This window comes from Lasioglossum baleicum, chromosome 13 (assembly GCF_051020765.1).
Source record: "Lasioglossum baleicum chromosome 13, iyLasBale1, whole genome shotgun sequence".
Lineage (NCBI taxonomy): Eukaryota > Metazoa > Arthropoda > Insecta > Hymenoptera > Halictidae > Lasioglossum > Lasioglossum baleicum.
In genome coordinates this window covers 9917391-9940191 of record NC_134941.1, presented here as the reverse complement: position 1 = coordinate 9940191, position 22801 = coordinate 9917391, and the positions used below count along the sequence as shown (strand labels likewise).

Below are 22801 nucleotides of genomic sequence, written 5' to 3'. Positions count from 1 at the left end.
TATTGCACTCACCATATTAATATCATTTATTTTGCTGATTGAGCGGAGAAAGATGTTGACGATCACATATGTCGGCTCATCTGATCACGTCGACCGGAACAGAACAAAACAAATCGATTAATTAAATCAGTCCACCGTGCGCCGAGATTTTTGCGTGTGGTAGGTAATTTTATTATTTTTTTTTTTGTAGCATTCGCTTTTTTCTCTCAGCATTTTTTCTTTGTTCACAGTTAATCTCGTTTCTTTTTTCTGCTTTCGCGCGCGACGAAAGCGATGCTCGCCGATTTCCGAGGCGAATCGGATGGACTTTTTTTTTTTAGAAAATTCACCACAAAATTTGTTCGTGATAAAATAAAATTGTACTTCTTTGCAGCGACGTGTTCCGTTCGATGGAAGAAGAGAACAAGCTCGCGAATAATTTCTCGAACGTCACAACATTTAAACGACGAAAGGAAAATATAACAGAACTATAGCAAATCACGTCGATAAAATTGTAAAACTGTTTTACAGAGTATACTTATATGGTACACTTGGAGCTGTATTCGTGTCGTGAATGATGGCGGCCCGTCGCGTTTCAGAATGCCCGCCAGAAATCATGCTCTAATGAGATTATGCTCCTCGCATTCCGCCTCCACGTTCGCTGGATTTATGTTTTCCACGCGTCATGTTTCTACTTTAGGGGAGCAGTGAGAAATGTTGTTATTAGACCAGCCGTGTAAATGGAAACGGATGATTTCGTGTGTTGACTGCCGACTCAGCAACCACAAAAATTAGGTACGATCGTAGTAATTTATTCAACAAAAACCAGGAGATTTCATCGTTTTGAAGAAATTTTTACTTTGCAGGATATAATTCAATGAATCGGCAGTCAGTGTGTCGTGGAACTGGTTGGGCGTTTGAAGTAATTAGAGATAAAGAAACACCAGAGCTCAAAGGAAAGATTGAGTTTAGAAAGATGATTATGATGAAGCAAGAAGCCAAGCAAGATTGTTGGAGAGAGCCTTCTAACGTCAGTGCTCAAATTAAATATCCCACGTATTCAAAATTCACAGAGGTGTGCTATGTCGATGCAAATGAAATTTTTAAATGAAAGCCTTCCTTGTAAATAAACTTGGGAACGAAGCATCGAAAGACAAAATTCTCTGTCATTTTCTTCATGTAGAACCACCCATTCTCTATTTCGAAGCACCAATTACATGGCTTTTTATGAAACTGTGGTTCTTCAAATTTTGCAGCGACAGGTTCAATGAATAATGAAAAGAAAAATGAAAAATATTTGTAAGCTATAAATGCACAAAAATCCGCAGTCTCAACAACCACCCACAAAAAAATTGTTCTGAATGTTTTAGTTAACCAATTAATCAATTTAAAATAGATGCAGAAAATGATCACAAGATGCAACGAACTAGTACAATTTTGCGGCGAATTTTCTCCAAGAACGTCCACCGATTTAAGAGGGTAAATGCATCCCGGAAATCAACGATTATCACTTCTGCCACACCCTGTGCTTTCATTATTTAAAGAAACCGGGGATTGATGCAATGAGAATTGACAAGAGGTTGAGAAATAGACAGAGCAGGATCGTGAACGAGGAGAGATCGATTGATCGAAGGGAGTACGTGAGAAAAGTGTCTCCGTATGTTGCTGCTGCTCGCTTTGCTGTTTCACCTCGAGCTTGCTTGCCTCCTGAATATGATTAAAAGTTTCGAAACATCGATTTGTTGGCCACCGTGGCGCGCCATCTTCGAAACATGGCGGATGACGTTGAGAAATGAGAGATTCCGTCATGCTGTCACTAATGCTGAGCCTTTTTCACGCGAATTTAAAAAAGAAAACATTTTTCACTGATATCGGAAAAATTAAAATGATGACATTAAATTCGACTGCCGATGTTTATGCTGGATAACAATTGAATCAGAATTGTTGCAGAATATTTGAAGCAACATGGAATTCTAGATTCGAGCGGTCGAGTGTGCTACAAATGCATAAACATCCGCAGTCTAGTGATGTCTGACGGTGAAATGATTCGGAAGTCTGGTGAACATCCAAGATGGGAGTTCCAAGAGAGATTGAATCGGATTCCGATGCAAATGGCGCGCAATCGACTATTATGCGGCGACTCGAGGCGATTCGCTGTCGAGTTCGGCAGCGCTTCGCTTCTGACCACTGACGAAAGTGGCATACGACCTTTTTCTACATTTTCCTAAACTCACTGGCCAGTCATCGTGCACCGAACCACAATAACTGAACTTTGAACTTACGATAGAAAAATTGCAGCGATCAACTTTGCTTCTTTCATTCAGGAAAAGTCTTGAACCTATTATTTTCAATTTGGCTCTTTTGATTATTTCAGGAAAAGTCTTAACACTATCATTTCCTGTACACAGTACAGTCGCTAATATATTCGAAGCTTGCAGCATTCGCTACTTTTAACAGAAAGATAAAGAAATGAAATTCAGACCGTTTTATCAGCTCGCGAAATAAAACAGCTAACACAAAATTAACCTTTTCGTGCAGTTTCAACCGCGAATTAGTCTACAGAAATTCGTGGGATAATGGTCGCGAGATAAGCCGTCAGGAAAATTGTAAAAAGTGGTATGCCATGGTAAACTCGAACACTGAGCCTCCGCTTCGTGACTTTGTTTAATGATTCTAATGAGATGATCGATACGTTCATATTCACTGGGTAGTTTTCCACCCCTGTGACTCGTTTCACTCTTCGTTGCAACATCGAGCTGCAAATTGCTGCTACCTTCGAAGAAATCGCAGTTCATTCTTTATGCAACGAGTTGTTGCGGTTTATCGCGTTTAATAGACACGCGATTTTAATTGCGGACTAACGCGAGTCTACGTTATTGTCTTTTGATCGACAATCTGAAAATGTCTTAAAAAATATCTTAAAGAATGTCTTTCCCTCGTTACTTAAACGAACAAATCATACCGATGTTTCATACAATGAAACCAACAATAGACAAACTTTTGAAACCATTAGCAACAGAGATTTTGATTCAGAAAAGTTTATCTTCACGAAACACCCTGTATAAAATCGATCCGAAAATCGTCTCACCATTTGGAAACGATTTGTTGGCAAGTTTTGTTACCGAACAAGACAAATTTTATTTTCAAAGTAGCAAACATGATTCAAAGACAGAAAGGGAAGAATATGCGATGACGATGATCCGGTGTCTTCGAGACGATGATAGCGATTCTTCAAGCCTCAAAGATCATTCGAGCAACAAGTATGATCGGTTCAAAGACGATACGGAGAATCTTGTAGAAGATAGAATAAACGATAAACAGAGGAGACAGTCGATTGATTGGAGTATGAAGAAGAAAGAGAAGGCAAACAGAGATCGTGATATTGGTATTCGAATCGAGATCGAGAGGTGAAAGCCTTACCATTCTTCTCGCGACGAGGTCTGTGGTGTACGAACTCCTCTTATCGATCGGGTTTATCGCGAACGATTTTACATTTTGCATTGCGTTCCCGCAGCTTTTCCCCTATTTATGGTTGTTGTCTCGAACAGTTCCGGATTGTACATACATCTGTACAACATGCCGTGCATGCCCCGCTAATCTTTAATCCCTTATTGCACCGTGTCTCTGGAAGTTTGCTTTTCGATCGTCGGCGAAGGACTTCTCGTTATTAGCGAAATCGATTTGGTACTCAGAGTCGCCAGATTAGCGGAATTGACTTGAATCGAGGGGAAAGAGTTTTACCCTCTCTCTGACAGTAACGAATTAGTCACGTGACATTGTGACGCATGCACGACAGAGACGAAACGCATCACGTGACCCGTGGCGGAAGCGTGGGGGAATAGCGTCGCAGAAGGGGAACGGTGGGACAAAGTGGGGGAACAAGTCTCGATCTGGTGACTCTGTTGTACTGTATGGAGATTAATTTGTCTCTTTTCATCAGATCCAACAGGAAAATTAATATTAATCTCAACGAAGTAGGTCGAAAAATATGTAAAGAAAAATTGATGCAGAAAATGAGGTTCGATAATTTAGCAGACTTTATGTAACAATTGACTCGATGTAAAACAGCAAGGGGTTGGAAAAACAATTTCAGCGATTTTCACGAATGGCGGTAGCGTATACAGTAATGTATGTATACGATTTTGTGGACGGTCTCGTGAGTCGAAAAAATGCGACTTCGTTGTCTGGAGAGTACAATATTAAGTTGTCTAAGTAGTATTGCTGTAAAAGAGAGTGACAACGAGGCGTGCGACCAAGGCAAAATTACGATTGGAGCGAGAGGGAGAAGGGAAGAATGAAAACACTATTTATAATAAGAGAGGCTCTACACAGTCAGACTCTGAACGCATGCAGAGTAAAAAAGAAAACAATCAGAAGGAAAATCACTCACCGGTTCCAACGCGGTCCCGGGCAATTGCAGAGAGAGAGAACGCACACACGCACTCTAGCTATGGTAATCGAGGGAGAGGCGGGAGAGAGAGAGCGAGAGAGAGAGGAAAGGGAGCTTGTTTTATTCGAGCAAGAAACAACGAGACAATTAAAATGCTACACAAGAAGATGTAAACACATGTTTGTCGGTCAAAAGGTGGTAGGCTGCGAAGCGAACAGATTTATTATGGACGCATCTTTTTGGAAACTGAGGCTCGCTGGAAAAAGTCGAAAATTAAAAAGCGATGTGTCTGGCGACGGAGAACCGAGGACTCGTACAATTTTCACTTCCTTTTATTTTGTTGGCCTGTCCTGCTACAGTTCTTCTCTGACCAATTAATGCATCTGATTCGATGAAAGTAACAAGCTAACAGACTAACAATTGTTTTCCTTTATAGTTTTGTAGAATTTATGAATTCTTTATTTTCATTGTTTTATTAACTTTTGATTAATGATTCGTACAGGACATTTTCGAAATGATCAAGAGTTAGCGAGTGAAAAAGTGTTCGAAAGTCCATAGGCGATATTGTCGTCGTTCTGTAGCTACAATTGGTGGAAATATCAACGCCATTGTTTCAGTATTTAACCCTGCTTCGAATTTGTTATGCACACGGGACCTAGTTCCTTAAAAACTAACATCTAAATCCACAAATACTTATATATTATCAGTACTTACACACTAAATAATTATTATCATAAATTCGAGTGGGGCCCCGATGGTTCACTGAAGGGTTGTACCAACAAAGACGAAAAGTTGTAGAAAGTCGATATCAAACTGATCTCATCATCCGGTTAAAAGGCTGACGAGTTAAGAAGACAGAAATATAATCCTCCCCTAAATTAATTAAAACACCGTCGACCCTGATCTAAAGATTATCCGAAGCTCGTCGACCTCAATCTAAAGATTAAGACAAAAATATAATCCTCCCCTAAATTGGTTAAAGCACCGTCTACTCTAATCTAAAGATTACGTCGCTCGTTTTCCTCGAGCCTAAAGGAAATTACCCTGCCCGCGGGGACAACGGTAGAATCGCTGTTTTGACAAATGTTTATGCGAGTAACAGCCAGGATAAATGTCCGATCGAAATAAAAGGGGTGAAAAAACGCGTATCGCAGCCCAGAATCGGAAACATAGTAACGTGGGTGCATTAGTGCGTTTGCATAATGGAGAAAGTCGCGTTCGGATCGAACGCAGTCGGAGCACACGGAAATGGAAGAAATTCACCGTGTGAATGATCGATTATGCAATAAGGGATTAAAGAACGCGTCGGCGGTCGATTCTGTAAAAACACAATCCGTCTGTGTGTGTACGTGAGTATCGATTTATATGCTTGTGTGTGCGCCATAAATAACAAAGGAGAGAAAATGTACAAGATTCGGAGAGAACATTGTGGTGATTTGTGTGGTTGCGTCAGCCATAAGGCGATAAAATCCTGATCGCCTTAATAGTTCACATGTAGACGTAGTAAAAATATATATATGTATACGTATATATAGATAGATAGATATATATGGTAAAAAACGTCAAATTCCATTAAATCATCTACGACACAATAGCGTGAGGCGACAGTGTATGGTGTAGTTTTACGATTACGAGCAGCACGATGCTATGGGGTTCGCTTTTCATGGCTTTGATCGTTTCGCGCGGTCTGTGTTCGCACACTGCATCCATTTGGGGCTCATGGATAATAGAATTTTGTTTGATTACGCTTGCAAAGGATCGACTTGTCTCAGCCGATTTCTCGTTTAGCTCGACTTCACGTTGTTGCAAATTTATAATTTCAGTGCGACCTCTGAAGATTTGAAACATCAGTGAAGTTGGTCTCTGGTGCTTCAAAGTTACAGTCGCACGAGGAAGCTTAAGGAGCTCATTACAGTCAGTCCGTGACATTTTCAAACCTGTAATTAGCCCGAGAGTCTTAGAATTTGAATAGATCTGAACACTCTGTTTCAATTCGAAGCCCTGAAATTTCATTTCAATCAATACCCAAAAGCTTAGAACTGATCTGGGAATTTTCGAGTTTGCGCGAACTTTGTCTTGGCAAATTTATATTTCGATTTCAGTGGCTACAGGGAGCTTCGGAGGCTCAGGTTTGATCTCGCCTGCACGAATGTGAAGCTCTGTTTCAATTCGAAGCCCTGAAATTACATTTCAATCAATATCCAAAAGCTTAGAATTGATCTGGGAATTTTCGAGTTTGCGCAAACTTTGTCTTGGCAAATTTAAAATTCCATTTCAGTGGCTCCAGGATGCTTCGAATCTCGATTAGATTTCCGGAATCCCGGAAACGGTTTCCCGCCGGCGGAATTTGAGAATCAGCCGATTAGATTTTCCAAGCCTTAGAATTTGGTTTGATCTTGTTTGCGGAATCGCCGAATTCGGTTTCTCGCGACGTTCGTCTCGGAGTTTGATTAAATTCCCGAGTTCCCGAAGTCTGTTAGCCTCGTACCCCCCGTTTCTCGGGATTCGAGTGTTTTAGACTGGCAGACGTCACTGAAATTTTATTTTCCGACTTAATTTTCGCTTTCTTTCTCGCCTCCATCGAATGTCTTTCTCCATTTTTCCTTCTCGAGCGTCGTGCTGTTCGCAACGTTCAAAGTATCTTCGTATAGGCATACAAAAACAAATGAGCATGTAACATACTTCAGTAGTGGAATCAAAAAACTTATGATAGTGGGCCTTAAATACGCACGAGAGCCTGTTTTACAAAAGGGAAAGAACAACACAAAGAGGTAAAGAGAAAATTCGTGTGTGTGTGTGTGTCAGTTTATTGGGCTGCTGTTTACTTTAACGGACTGAAAATTTGTGCCTTCTCCTACGAATTATGATGTATTTGGTATGTAATCCAGTAGATCTATACCCGGCGCGGATGCAGATCGGAGTTTCGAACTTCTAGGATCAATAGTTGAGGAGATATGGTCAAAAATGCTCAACTTTAAGCGACTGTAACTCCTCAACTATTGATCCTACAGGATCGAAGCTTCGATCTGCAGGCTCCCCGGGTACATATCTACTGGATAACATACCAAATACATCGTAATTCGTAGGAGAAAGTTGCTAATTTTGAGTCCGGTAAAATTTATCCGTTTATTGTATTATTCTGTTTGATATGTGCGTGTTTCTGTATGTGCGCATATTTACGTGACACTCTGCATATCGTGAGACAAAGAACAGCATTATAGGACACTATAAGTAGCGAATTAACAGTAAACAATGTGTGTGTATATATAATACATCGATTAATGTGTATGTATTATCATACAACCACATAGCACGACGCATAATCGTCAACAGTTCTATCTACGAATTCTTTCATTCTATGCTCGATCTCGGTGATCTAGGACTAAACGGTCGATCGGAATCGATAGGACGACAATCACAATGTTGACGGAGATTAGGGGGGAGTCGCCTAACGCCGGACACTTGCGCTTCGGTACGAAACGGAAAAAAAACGTTACTTCGAGTAAAAATTAATGACAATGTAACTAAAAGGCCCCAGAAGTTGCAAGAAAATGCGGAATTTGTAATATCTTTGGAAAATGATGATTTATTTGGTCGTACTTTATTTTGAAAAAATGTGTAAAAAATTCGGTTTTCGTAATTTTATAGTTTGTATTTGAATTTCCACTGTATTCTTTAAAATCGTGAATCGAGGTTTAGAGAAAATTTCTGATGGACAATATTTAAATCGACTGCTCTTTACTTTACCGGACTCAAAATTTGTGCCTTTCCCCTACGAATTATGATGTATTTCGTATGTAATCTAGTAGATTTGTACCTGGCGCGGATACAGATCGAAGTTTCGATCAACTATTGATCCTAGAGGATGGAAACTTCGATCTGCAGGTTCCCCGGGTACAAATCTACTGGATTACATACCAAACACATCATAATTCGTAGGAGAAAGGTACTAATTTTGAGTCCGGTGAAGTAAAGTTTACCCTTCAAGGCTGCTTGATGTAAAGAAAAAATCGGGAAAGCATGTACAAACGGAACGTAAAGAAAATGTTTCGTGTCCGGTGGTAGGAGACCACCGCCCACTAGCTCTAAACGAAAAATCTATCTCGTCTCGTTTCGGATTGTGTCGCAAAACAATTTTCACCTGTCTATCATCTCTGCGCGCGGTGTGATTTATTCTCGGTCACTCGTTTCCTCTATTTTTTGCAGATCTATGAAGTTACTCTGTATTTATAATACATACAGATTGTACACAACGACAGAACGAACACTGAAATGTTTCTGTGTGTGATGTATCTGGTGGTATATACGGGTGTGTGGTCTCGAGGCCTGAGTACGTGTGTCTGTGATTTCGGGGCATTAGATTTTTAACTTACCATAGTAACGTCATTTATTTTTGAGATACTTCGAACAAATATGTTGACGCGGACAATCGCGGGCCCATCTAACATAGCAAACAGAATAAATAAAATTAATTAATCGTTGAGCAAACATGAAACGAATCGAGTGGTTGTGTGTAATGAAAAGATAGAAACGCTTCTCGTAGTTTTTGCTCTTTCTCGTTTTCGTTCGCTTTCGCTTAAAACGACGATTCGGGGAGAAGACAATTGGTTCTGTTTCCCCCGTCTTATTATTATCTCTTTCGTTCTCTTTTCGTTTCTTTCTTTCTTTTTTTTTCTTTTGCACCGCGTCGCCTACGAATGCCTCTGGGTGTTCGACTTTTGTGTCTTTGGCAACGTCACCGACGCTGCCGTTTCGCCGATTTCTACCTGGCTCTTTGGTAATTCGTCGCTGGAAAAACTGAAGCGTGAGAGCAACGGTGAAAAGAAATCCATGATCAAACCAATCGAAAATCAGATGAGAATCAGTGCGTTTCGTGTGATCAAATAAATTCTTTGGCATATAGTATAATAAAAATGGTATATCAATTTAATAAAATAAATAATTATTCTCTAACGACTTAATTAAGATGCCAGTTTTATAAGAATAGTGTTATGGTGAATTCTGTCCCGTTGTTAATAAATATTTAATTTATATCGCCTGGAATAATTCGTCAATCTTGAAGCAACAGTCGAATAAAGCTTTCCTGACTTTCATATTTTCCGTGATTTGACAATATACTCGAATACTTTTTCTATCAGTTCATTCGGTTAACCAATTCGGCAGTAAACAAAACGCGATCCCAGCAGCCCGTGCGCCTAGCTCGCCGATCATAAACACTCGTGTATGCAGATCGAGGATGAATATAAAAGATCCGATGCATTTTATGCATTTTAACCAGCGAAATGCGCTGATACCACGTATTTCGTGCAACTGCAAATATAGTTGGCACGGTGTACATGTGCCTCGTATTTTATGCAACTGCAAATATTTGTGACTAGTGCGGGAATGTTCGTCGGAGCACGCGAAAAAAAAAAAAAAGAAGTGTAGACGAGGAACCGAGAGATGATGTAGTGTAAAAATATTGATTCGCCAAATTAAAGGTATACCTGTGCCCGGTTCTTTTTGTAATTGACTCGCGTTTTTACACGCGGCCCGGGCGCGGACGGTTCGAGGAGAACGAAATTGCATTTTAATGATGCATCGATGCACCCGCGAAAATCGTGCTCCCCGTTCGACTTTTCCTCCAGCCGTAATTAAAACGTCGATTTATTATTCTGAACGTTCATCGCGGTTCACAGAGCTTTTTTTACTTTCGCCGAATCGTTTCTCGCCTGTTTTCCGCGTCGACTAAAAAATCTTAACGAAACTGCCTGGCCAACGTCGAATTTAATTCAATCAATTGTAGAACATCAACATCACTAATTGCATTCCAAGGAATTCTATTTTTCAGCGAGCCTAATTGCTCGCGATATTCATCCCGCATTTATATGCGATCGCTTTATAAAAAGCAAAACGACGTCGCGGTCAACATAATGTAAAGTCGACTCTATTGTACGTGATCGAAAAGTTTCGAACGTATTCAGAACATCCGCCAGTTTACAGGAGAAAAAGGGAAACCAAGAAGCAACGTAATTATCGTAATCAATTTTAGGTGGAGCGAGTACACGCCGTGCGACGAGCTTGCGGCGTAATTGCTTCACTTCCGGTGGGAAGAACTTTCGTATACATTGAACGAGCAGACCGTGTAACGTGACTCGTCGTCGTTAACGTTTTTTGACCTGTGCACTTTTCTGTTCAATTAATGCAAAACGATGTTCCTCGGTTTAACAGTAATTAACGAGCATGTTCCTGCTTTCCTTTTTTTTCCGTTTCCTGCTCGTGTTGCTTGATTAGGGAACTTAATTTTGCGTACAATTTCGCCAGAATGTGGTTCACTCTGGAAAAAATTGTTGGAAAAATAATCGAGAAATAAATCCATATTTTCTTGCGTCTTGATCATTTATAGCGTAATTGTTTGAATCTGTCTGACCTGTCCTGGACGTTTCTACTTGCAAATGTTCTTGGCTGTATGATTTTGATCACTGTCTATTATGAATTCGTGTAGATTCATCGTAAATTGCAAGTAGAAATAGTCGGCGATGGTCAGACACGACGCTTAAGAACAATTTTGTGTATTTTGTCAATGTCAATAAAAATCACTGAAGTCGCAAAAATTTCGTTCGAGAAAATTCAAAGAAAAATCAGAGAAGGCTTTGAAAATTCGGGAAACTCTCGGGAGACTCGAAACTAGGATTTCGCGTGTTTTGCAACTTGATATGTTCCGAGAGCTACTCGTTCAGTCGCGTTCGCGTGTGAATTCTGATCTCTGATCGAAAGATTCGTAAGCTAATCGCAGGCTGCACGAGCCAGGCGTATCGTCCTGAGCCATACAGAGTGTCTGCGTACCATTCCGCCCTACATGAACCAGGACAAGACGTCGGACACGTTGCTCCCGTCAACGGCGTCGCTCGTCAACTGATCCTCATTGTACAAGCGCGGATATGCTACTCTCTGTATCATCGTGTCTACTTTTTCCAACCGAGCACAAAACAAAGAAACTGTTTTTGCGCGAACGCGTGAACGCGCGAGCACCGCGACCCGAGGCTGACGCGTTCAACGACAAATCAGATTCAATTCACGCGAAAAAATGAATATTCAAGTGCTATCTCGTATGCATGATTCTCCTCACCTCTTTTCTTTGAGAAGTATTTCAAGGAACTACTCGACAACGTCATACGCGACAGAGACTAAAATATGAGACGACGACGCCGCGCTCGATGCATCGAAATGAGAATCGTTGGTTTATTTTAAGAGATACAGTGTTCCCTCCTTTGTTTGGCTTCGGGACCGGAGACGAGCTTATAGCGAGAGGTGGTCGCGATTTTTGTTTCGTTGGGTAATAGCTTGCTTCTGTCTTTGTTGGCGATTCTTATGGATGTTGGACCAAAGCAAGCCACGCCCGCTGACAGGGGAGATCATTGGCTTTTAGTTTTGTGGCTTCCTTGCAGAGAGAAGTGTGGTCACGATTTTGCGACAATTCCATTGACTCGCTTCTGTCTTTATCGACGAGCAGGCAAGCCACGCCCACTAGTGGCAAAATGACATAATGAAGATTAGTAACCTGACTGTATTAATTGGGTGTGTGGTTGGTAGTCACGATTCGGTTAACCATTCATTGGTTCGTACCTTGCTTCTGTCTGGTTCTGCTGTGTTCTATTGATTGACTGAAGCAAGCCACGCCCACTGGTAGTTACTAGAATGACACAGTGACAAGGTCATTGGTCAGATTTAGAACTATGTTGAATTTATAGGAGTAAAGAAGGAAGGTTAGTGACTTTTATTTTACTTCTATCTTACTATGTAATTTTTCGTTCGTATTGCCAAGATTGAAGCAAGCCACGCCCACTGAAGGTCGCACTAATGACAGGGTGGATTAGATCCGAGGTTAATTTGTGATCGTATAGAACGTTGATTAGGATCTTCTAATGGTTCTATAAGTTAGTGACTTGCTTCCACCTTGTTTTGCAATGTTCAGTGCCTATTGGCTAGATTGAAGCAAGCCACGCCTACAGACAGCTAACGAAGTAACATAGTGGGATTCATGAGAAGATCACATTCGGTAAATCATTAATTAGGTCCGAATAAGATCCTAGGCCAAGTCTGGATGACTTTGACTAGGTTCTGCTAGACCTACGTTTACCCAGGGTTAATTACATCGGTTCTGGATTACATCCAAATTATCTTTCGCTTGGATTAGGCCTTACAAGACCTGGATTAATCTCACTTGATTCCAGATTAAGCCTTATCAGACCTACATCATATCTGCAGTAGATATAGACGTGAGTTCTTCCCATTTCGATCTACCTGAATCTAGGTTAATCCCGCGTGTAACCTCAACATTAATTAGATCTAGCAGGGTCTTTCCTATCCTCGATTTAACCACTCGCCGAACCCAATTCGGATCGAACGAAAAGTCTTCCTTTCCACGGAAAGACAATTCATCGAATCCTCTAAAACCAGCGAACACTGAGCACACCGAGGGAGCACTGTATCATCCTCGAATCCCCAAACACCCACTAAAATCATCCCACAACAACAATTCCCCAGAGCAAATCATATAAAACACTCCGCTATCAACAGTAATCCTTCTTCACACATCTATCCTCGCTAAAACAGCCATAGATCAACCGTGAGACTTAGCACACTACCTCCGAAGAACCTGCTGTGCTCGGTTTCTCTACGTTCGCGAGCAGATCTCTCACAATTGCAGAGGAGCATGCGGAGAACCTCGAAGCGCCGTCACCATTCTCGCTTCCAACCATGAAGAAGGAGCAACACTCACGCAACCCTGATCGTGACCCGCAGCGATTCAACCCATCGTATCGCACGTCTCGTCGTTTAAAGCGACCAGGTCGATAGGCGACAATCCGCTTCGACGATCCCCGGCATGCTCGCTTCAAGGTGCAAAGGGTAACGAGCGTTTCATGGGGACCGTATCAACGGGCTCATTAACTAATCGTCAAGCACTATGGGGGTTAGGTCTGGGTTAGTTGCCAGACGGTGTCGGAGAAGGATCTCGCACGGATACCCTAAGTAAGAACGACAGCCAATATAATCCTCTCTCCTCCTCCTCCTCCTCCTCCTTCCTCATCGTTGTCCTTCATCGTTCGCCTCTTCCCTCCCTCCGGCTTTTCACTTTCTTTATCAATCTCTCTTTTTCATTCTTTTTCCTTTGTTTTCCTCGGCACTGTGCAATGTCCTACGTGGGCGTATATAGAAACGTGTATTGTATTGTACATACGTGGAACATAGAAGCTAGAATAATGCCGCATGCCTGTGTCTATGCTAGAATGCTAGTTTTGTTTGTGTGGCGTTTCGCAGTCTAAGATGGAGGTGTATCATGGTAGACACAGATGAAACTGAGCTGGGTGGGGTTCTTGTGGTATAGTAAGTAGAGGGGTTAGACGGTGTGATAGAATCGATGGGGGTTCAGTACGGGGCTTTTTCGGAACTACATGACCCGGTCTATGGCGTCGCGAAACACAATGTTCCGAGATCAAAGGAGCCGGATAGAGCAATACTCCCGCGGAATTGTGCGCCGGATGCTTTCTAGTCCGCAATGGGATCAACGCATGCAGATTGCGATCGATTCCGTCTGCGATTGATTGCAGCCCCGCACGATTCGCGCCGACTGAAATCTCGTATGCATATCGAATCTCTCGTTCTTTTCAGCCTCGCCGTTCCGTGATCCTCTATTTCTCACCTTCCGGGACCCCTTGCCTTCCAAACGCTAACTCCGAGCGAAGATTTCCATATGAGCTTCGCGAGTGCTCGAATATTTGAAATGGAATCGTTCGCAGAAATTGACTTCATAAAACACGTCGTTGTACGCTAAAATTGGTTAGAAACAAGAAACCATCTTTAATGAATTTTCTGTGTTTGCTAACAAAGTTCTGAATGATTGCTTTTAAGAAAAACTTGCAAAAAAGCTAAATAAGTGTATTAATATTTAATATCTGATTAATTAAATTAATAGTTCTTTTTTTCTGTACTCGAGTCGTTAACAGAATAATTCGAACGATTCCGCGAAAGGGGAGACAAGGGGTGAATTTCAAGGGGTAAAAATAGATGAAAGAACAGGCAAGGCTCGACGTTTCCCGGGTCACGAGACTTCGTTTTCCAGAAAATTCATTTCGAAAATTTGTCAAACACGCTTGTTATTGGTCATGCCTGGGCGGCAGCGCGTCTGGCTATTACACGCTCTTTCTACTTGCCGCGGACGGTTCACGGTGCCGCGATATTAAACTGGCTGTTCCCACAACGGATAAAATTTTATACGAGTGCATTCTACCTATCGCCGTGATAAAAAAGAAAACAGCTCGTTCACAAACACGCGTCCGTAAATGCTTTATTTCCGAGATTCAGCGTGTTTTATCGTTCCTAAATTTTATACCAGATGAAACCTTTTACTCTCTCTCTCTCTCTCTTTCTCGTTTTATTATGATTTTATTCTGTTTTCTTTGTTCGTGTCCTCGCAATTTTTTATATGACGTTGTAAAAACGGTAATGAACCTTGCTGGAGGTCAGATAAACACTATCAAAGTATGCTTGGAAATTGTATCTCAAAATTCTTGAGGAAAAGTGGTGAAAAATAATTAATCGATTCCAGTAAAAAATTAACTGAATCTTATCAAACAAAGAAATCTTGAATTTTCATAGTGAGGAATGCATTAACGTTTCAGACGATAAATTGTGCGATCGAACATTTTCAACGCTGTATCCCTTAAATAAAACTTTGATTGAAAAGTTTGATCAAGGTATTCTTTCTACATAATTGGATGAAATTTTCTGGAAAACATAGTGTCCGCCACGGAAAATAAGTTCGCTTATTTTCGCCGAAGATTGAGTACAGCTTCTAGAGACCTCGTTCTATGCATAGTGGTTTCCGATGGCGCGTTCGTGCGAAAATCGCGATTTGATCTGGTGCGACAGTAGGGTTAGGTTTGTGGGTGGTCAAGCTACGGTAATGTAACAATAATAACGGGGAAGGAACACGATGCTAGCCTGGCTGCCATCGTTGCGGTGCACACAGTGGTCGGAATCGCGAATCTGGCGGGTCAAAACTATTTTAGCATTTCTTTAAGACTTGAATCTTGACGTAAGCTACGACAATGTGTAATAAAAATTTCAATATTATCAAAAAACGAAGTTTTGCAGTTTTTTTTCTATTTTCGTCTTGACGTCGAAATTGAACACTGACGAAATAAAGGAAGCAATTTGTTGCTTGTGTCAGAAAATGTTTATCCTTGTCGAGTCTCGATAAGATATTAGATTAATATAATCTTTATTATCACTTCCAAACGGGCAAGAACGTGTTCGTGAATTTTTGATGCCTCGAAATGCAAGAAAGTAAGAGATATTATTAATACGACGATCTAGATATGAAAGTAATAAATATATGATATGTTGCAAATGTTTCTTGCTCAACTGGAAGGACATCTAACGACAAATGATATATGAAAACTTACCTTCTCGATTATCATCCATATTCACTCAAAAAAACATTTTTACACAACAACTCAACTGCGAGAATGATTAGAACAGCACACAGATCACAAGTATACTGACTTACCTCAGAGCGTCGAGAAACCTCTCGATTCGTTGTTTCTTTTTGTGCTCTTTTTATTTCTGATGTCCATTTATACCTTCGTTTACCTCTAAAGATTATTTTCTGACTTTCGACCCGCTAGATTCGCGATTCCGACCACTGTGCGGTAGTCGGTTCTCGTCGTCGACATCCGTTCTGTCGCACATAATTATAGTCTCCCACCGAACGCTCTAAACCTATGGTTGCGGCTACGTTCAAGTCTTGCAAGCAACAGAAAAATAAGGAAAAAGTACCCGGCCAAGAGAGAAATGGCGTTGCGCCGCAGTTAAAGATTCTTGGACTGGTTTAATTGGTTATACTTACCATCTTGATGTCACTAATTGTCGCAATGCTTCGCACAAACAGGTTTACCCGGACAATGGCCGGCCCATCTAAGGGCAAAAACAACAGAGCCCCTTTTTAGTCAGTCAGTCTTTTTCCGTGTCTTACAATACTCTACTTCGACATGAATTTCAGAATTTGTGTTCGCTTTACTCTCTGAAGCGTTTTTCTCTAACTCCGTGATCCTGTGCTTTCCCTAATTGATTTAGATATGAATTTTAGATATTTTCTTTTTCGTTATTATCAGCTTTCGAAGTTTCTTTCTAAAACTCCGCGGTCGTATGCGTTCCCTATTTAAGTTTTCAAAACAACCGCCTTGAGTCACTATTTAAATATGAATTTTCAAATCTTTCATTTTCCAAGATTTTTTTTCTAACTCCGTGATCGTATATGCTCTCCCTATCGATTTTCTTTTTAAACAGCGGCCGTGTCGTACAACGCCTCAGATATGAATTTAAAAAATGTTTTGTCTGTGTTCGAAGCTTTTTCCTCCAACTGGTGTGCTTTCCCTATTCGATTTCTGTTCTGGTAACAGCGGCCGTGTGTCTTGCGGTACTCTACTTGAATATGAATTTCCGATTGTTTTTTTGGTGTTATTCTCTGTCCTCGAACCTTTCTCTCGTGTGCTGTTCCATTTGGCTTCTGTTTCGTAACAGCGGCCGATTTTTATAGGTTCTTTCTGTTCCGTTTTGCGGATGGGGGAATCGAGTGAAAATAGACAAAAGAGCGAATTGAATCGGTGATCGAGAGCCGTTTGAAAAATTGTTTTGCGTCCCCCAGGGGATCGTCGAACCCAGCCAATCCGACGAAGGAGGATTTGAATCGAAGTTGGACATTGAGTTTTGTTTGAGGGCTGCTGTACTTTTGCCGGCTGTCGTCTGGGACACACGGTGACACACGCGTCGATCCGGTACGATCGTCACGAACTAGTTTCTTTGTCAAAGGGAACGGTTGTGCGCACGTCAAGTGGGATGTTCGTGGTGTACACTGTCGGACAGTGATTCTTGCTAGAGGATCTTGTGTACAGAGGCTCTCGCAATTCCAACCTGAATCGAACACGTCGGGTCATCCGACGAACAAGAATTTCCACACACTTTTCGAAAATTAAACGGAAAAATGTGATCACTAAACAGTGGACTTTTGTTTATAATCTACATAAATTTCCTATGTCGATCATAATACCAAAAAGCACATGAAATTCTCCTTTATTATTTTTCTTTTAATTCGCTTCTCTCACTTTCTGCAAATTTTCAATTCTGATATGTTCAGCTCCTGCACGTTTATTTCTTGCTTTACGCAAGGTACAGAATTATATGCAGAAAGCTAGTGGGTGTGATTACATTTTAAAAGTATGTAAGGAAATTTGCGTTATTTGTTGGATGACCCAGTACGTGCGAGTCGAAAGGGCGAAGAAACAGTGTCTCGGAGAAATAGTAAGGAAAATTAACGTCGCGTACGGTTGAGTTAACTCGGCTCGCGTGCCTGACCAGTGCTGATTGTTTCTACTTATGGTTGCGTTCAGTTAAATGGTGCGACAGACATTTTAGGAACACTTCGATCGCGTGTTACAATTAAGATAAGGGCTGCTCTTTGCTTTACCGGACTCAAAATTTGTGTCTTCCTCCTACGAATTATCATGTATTTGGTATGTAATCCAGTAGATTTGTACCCGGCGCGGATGCAGATCGAAGTTTCGAACCTCTAGGATCAATAATTGAGGACATATGGTCGCTTAACGTTGAGCATATTTCCAGTTCTTTGACAGGTAAGGCGCCGCCATATTGGTTTGTGACGATCGCACGCCGGTTACTGAGTTGGTTAGGATTAGGTCGAGGAAGGGGTGGCAAGGTAAGCGGCTCGCGGTCGTCACTACAAACCAATATGGCGGCGCCCCTAGCTGTCAAAAACACTGCAGATTGCTCAACTTTAAGCAAGCATAGCTCCTGAACCATTGATCCTACAGGATCGAAACTTCGATCTCCAGGTTCCCCAGGTACAAATCTACTGGATTACATACCAAATACATCATAATACGTAGGAGAAAGGTACTAATTTTGAGTCCGGTAAAGTGAAGTTTACCCTTTATGCCAGAAATAAAATTCAGAATGTGTAATAAAACACGGTAGTATTTTCAGGAATGTATTGTCAATACGTTTCTTTGCGTATATTGATACATTAAAAAATAATTGAGTCGCGAAAAATAATATTTTGTTGTTGTTCGTTGTAAGTAGAAACAGCGAGTGATGATCAGACAGTACACAAAATAATTGATAATAGACAAAAAAAAATGTTTGCAAATACTTTTCATGAAAGATGTAGCTCGCCTTTACGATTCGTTATTTGTTTATTGTGATTGCGATTGCGAAGAGCCTCGTATGTAAGAATCTGAGAATCGTACGACACGTGACGAGGAATCGAGCATAATTCGTGCATAACGTAACTGCAACAATAATGTTGCCTCCTAAGTTACGAAAAGTAGAACTATAACAAAACTTCACCTCGGAAAAATATAGAACGTGATTCAGAGTACAAATGTTTGCTGATATTCCGAAAATGCTATTAATCAAGCGGTTCGTAATTGAAAATAGATTTCCGCCGAAATCTGTCTGTCTACTGCCAATTTTCTAAATATATGGTAAAGCGATTAGCAGGAGCTGACACGTCTTCAGAAATAAGTGTCGAGTAATGGGAATTGGTGGACTATTAATGGCAACTGTATAAATATATAGTAAACGGATAAACGATGTAGATGGGCTAAACTCGATTCCACGTCACGCGATGTACGTCACTGAAAGAAAATGGGCTAAAAGCAAATTCGGAAGCTAGAGGCAAAGTGCTGTGACCACGGATACTTTAAACCGGGTTTCGTACGTGACGCATACACCGGGAGACCTATCGATTAGGTGTTGTAATCGTCAAAGAAACACGTATTTGCAAGATATGTGACTAATATACTGAGAGACGGAAACGGTGCAGTTGGTCTTTACACGTTTGCAGCTGTACGAACATTAAGGCGACTGTGCTTGGACGTGCACGAGGCGAATAATTCCTTTTACTTCCGGTGTCTTGTCCTATTTACGTGGTCTCGTATATGTTCGTTAACAAGCTGCTTAGAAAGGATTACTGTCTTACCTGCGCTTCGAAAATCATCCCTATGAATTTTTCAACCACATCAAATATTAATTCGTGCTTTTGCCAAACCGATAAATCGATTCTCCCTCTTATCGTAATCGAGAGAACGACTATCAATTTTTTGGGAAAAAGCGAGCCCAGTTGTAGAACGTGTTGTAATCAATTTAGTTTGACAAAGTTCGCATTAGAGATTGGTCAAAATCCTGTATTTTAATGTTCCTGGCAAATGGAGAATTGTTCCAACATTGAAATTGAAATTTTTTATTCAGTCGAGATAAACATCGTAGGGGAGAATCTGTGATTAAAGGTTGTAAGAAAGCTCCTTTGGAACATGGCATTATTTTCTCAAGCTAATTAATAAGCTCCAACTAAAATTATTTATTAAAACACTGCGGATAAAAATTGCAGAAAAACATGTTCGAAACATAACGTTGCTCTTTCAAAGTAATTCATCAAGTTCTAATAAAGTGGAGCGCTTCTTTATCTGTCGATTTGTGTAGCGAAACTATTTGCTGAAAAAAGTACTGCACTTGAAAACGTGAAAAATGTTTCATCGAGATTAAAGCATTCGTTTAAGTTTCGATTTGTATGTGAGAATGTTTGTCCGAAAACAAAGGAATATCGAAATGTTTCTAATAAACTGGAAAATGTACTCGTGTAATAATCGTTCCGTATAAACTTCTTATAAATTAGTATTAATTAAGCTTTCGATGCATGCGCCGAGATTCTTTGTTCAAAACTGCAGTTAAATCTCGTCGAAATGAAATGCAGTTGTTTCAAAGCGATCGATAAATTCCTGACAAATTGTAATAATTACCGAGACGTCAATGTACATATAGTGAGAATATTTTGTCGGAGTAATTAACGAGCTCCGACCGGATTGTTGTATTTCTTTCAGCCGGTACCGAGATTATGTGCTAGAGGACTGCGGCTGAGTATTGCAGAAAGAGAAGCTAATGTCGGGCACGTGATGCCAGGCGACTTTCTCATTTGTTTGCTTTCAAATTAGCCTAGGCTGGGGGACACGTCACTTGTTCCACGATAATTAGGGGCAACACGGCAACACGGAGTGTCCGAATATATAGAAATGTACATACAAAATATATGTACGTGTTAAAAATTGTCGCGCAACGTCGCCCGCAGCATGATCTCCAGGCGGTATACTACAACATATGGTCGACTGTAATTATCGGCGATGCGCAGTCCGTGTGTCTGACCCTATCGAAACAATAGGGGACGCTCGCAGTCCAATTTTCCGAGGCGTTCAATGTCGTCGCATAATTTTCTTGCCGCGGACACGTCAACGCTGCCGGGTTAAATGCGATGGAAAACTGTGCCGAGAGCACAACACCGAAACCAACAGAAAACCGGTCGATATAACGTGCCGATCCCCGCGAAACAACTCGCACAACGCGCGAAAAGGATTTTCGCGAATTGGACACAGGCGTCGAATACATATTTCATTGTCTCGGCACCCATTGTTCTACCGGCACGTCGATGCGCGGTGGAATTAAACAAATTCGGAATTTTTCACAGCCATTTAAGCACCGACACGTTGATTACAATGGTAAAATATTTTTCAACAAATTACATTGTGTGCAGCGTTAAAGAATCGACACCCGCCGCGGGGAATGGAAAATATTTTCTGCAGACATTTAAACATTTCTCTACTGACACACGCGGTCGAATCAAACAAATTGCACTTTTCGATAGATCGTTTAAACCATTAACACGTTGACTACAATGGCGAAATCTTGTTCGCGAATTACACTCTGTAGAGAATTAAATAAACAAAAATCGACTCCGGGCGGGATTAAAAATATTTTAATTTTCTGTAGCTACGCAAACACTGCCTGTGACCGTCGACTGCAATAATAACATTTTGCTAACGACTTATAACGCCGCAGGGAATTAAACAAATAGAAAGACAGCCATGTTTAAACTCCACTCGGTACAATAACGCAATAACGAAACGTTTTTACCAAATTGTGTGCCGTAATAACAATTGATCTCAATTTATTTTAATCGCAATTTTACTGTAATCCCATGGGATTGATATCCGAGCGTGTCAAAAGACTGGCAACAAATGACAGGAAATCGACGGAACGGTTTGCAAATATATTTCACGATTGTTTGGCATCAATGCCGCGAATATGATCAATCGGCCCTTTCCTCGGCCTGTAATTATTCGTGTCGTTTATTTATAATGGGAATAATAACGGCAATAATGTTAACATCGCGGCAGGCGTCGACTGAATAAACTGGCGGAACAATGAACTGAACAATCGCGGTAAAATACAGGCGTAGTCTGGCTACGGCACTCGCATCAAGTAGTATAAGTGCCGTTTATGTCAGACGCACGCCTGGGAATTCAATGATTCGTGCCAGTCGAGCCATAAGGCTGCCTGCCATAAGTGGCAAGATTCATTCGAGCAGTCTGGACTCCTAAAAAAGTCTACCGACGCCTGTGTCACTAAAAAATGAAAATTAACACGCTGAATGCCGGCAGAAAAATTATTAATATGTTAGTATGTCAATTATGTAATTTTCAGAAGCAACAGTTGGATATTTAGGAATTTATTGCGAGTGGGGAAAATAAATTTAATTCTGTGAAAATCGTTTTGATTTACGTTACTATAATATTTACTGGCGCTACTCGAGTGTGAAGGGCCAATTTATCAATATTGAAATTGACTAGATTGCAATATCAAATGTAAACTCTTTTATCAAGTAACTAAATAACAGCCGTCATGAAGAACGTTTATCGTATGGGCGAACTTCGCGCAGCATTAAGCGTGCTAATTGTGGGAATTTTTAATAAAACGAAGCAGTGGCCAATTGAAAATCGCTCAAGTTAACAATTACATCAACGACCTAATTCACCTAGTACACAGACACAGGAACGTCTTCAGAACCATCGTCCTGAAATGGTTTGAATGACTACAAGATTCCTCTCAACTCGAAACAAAAAGCAAAAAAGCGACACACCTGAGAAACAACTGGAAATTCGTCGATTCAGAAATTGTTGACAATATCCAATTTCTGACCGAACGATTCTACTGAACACTCCACAAAAGCAAAAATGAAAACGTTTGTTCGCTACCCCCTCGACGATGTAGCATCCTCCCCCTTCTTCCCTGTCCATTTTGGGCAACGTTTTCCAGAAACAAAAAAAATAGATAAAAATACAATCTACGATCCACTGCTACGATCTCTTTGTTTTACAGAGGTGGGCGTCATTTTTCCGGAGCATAGTGATCGGTGGAGAGAAAGAAGTCTGAGTGCTCCGTTTTTGATGGTCGAACAATCAATTCGATTTCTCTTGGTTAATTGGTGGTGAAAGGTCCACTACACTCGAGTTCAGGAGTTTTGGTCTGTTTTCGAATATATCT

General features: G+C 40.9%; 1 protein-coding gene across 11 annotated transcripts in view; it reads right to left on the bottom strand.

Moving 5' to 3' along the window:
* Gluclalpha (glycine receptor alpha 1) overlaps positions 1 to 22801 on the bottom strand; it is a 62134-nt gene that overhangs the window by 28549 nt on the left and 10784 nt on the right. For 5 of the 11 annotated variants that reach the window (XM_076437179.1, XM_076437184.1, XM_076437181.1 and 2 more), the window contains exon 4: positions 16260 to 16327. The exons of 1 other annotated variant lie outside the window; for it this stretch is intronic. In XM_076437179.1, the coding sequence (XP_076293294.1) occupies positions 16260 to 16327 (68 nt within the window). Of the gene's footprint in view, positions 1 to 12; positions 81 to 4369; positions 7266 to 8742; positions 8811 to 16259; positions 16328 to 22801 lie in introns of those variants that run through there. 5 more of the 11 variants (XM_076437185.1, XM_076437175.1, XM_076437182.1 and 2 more) reach the window with 3 other exon arrangements.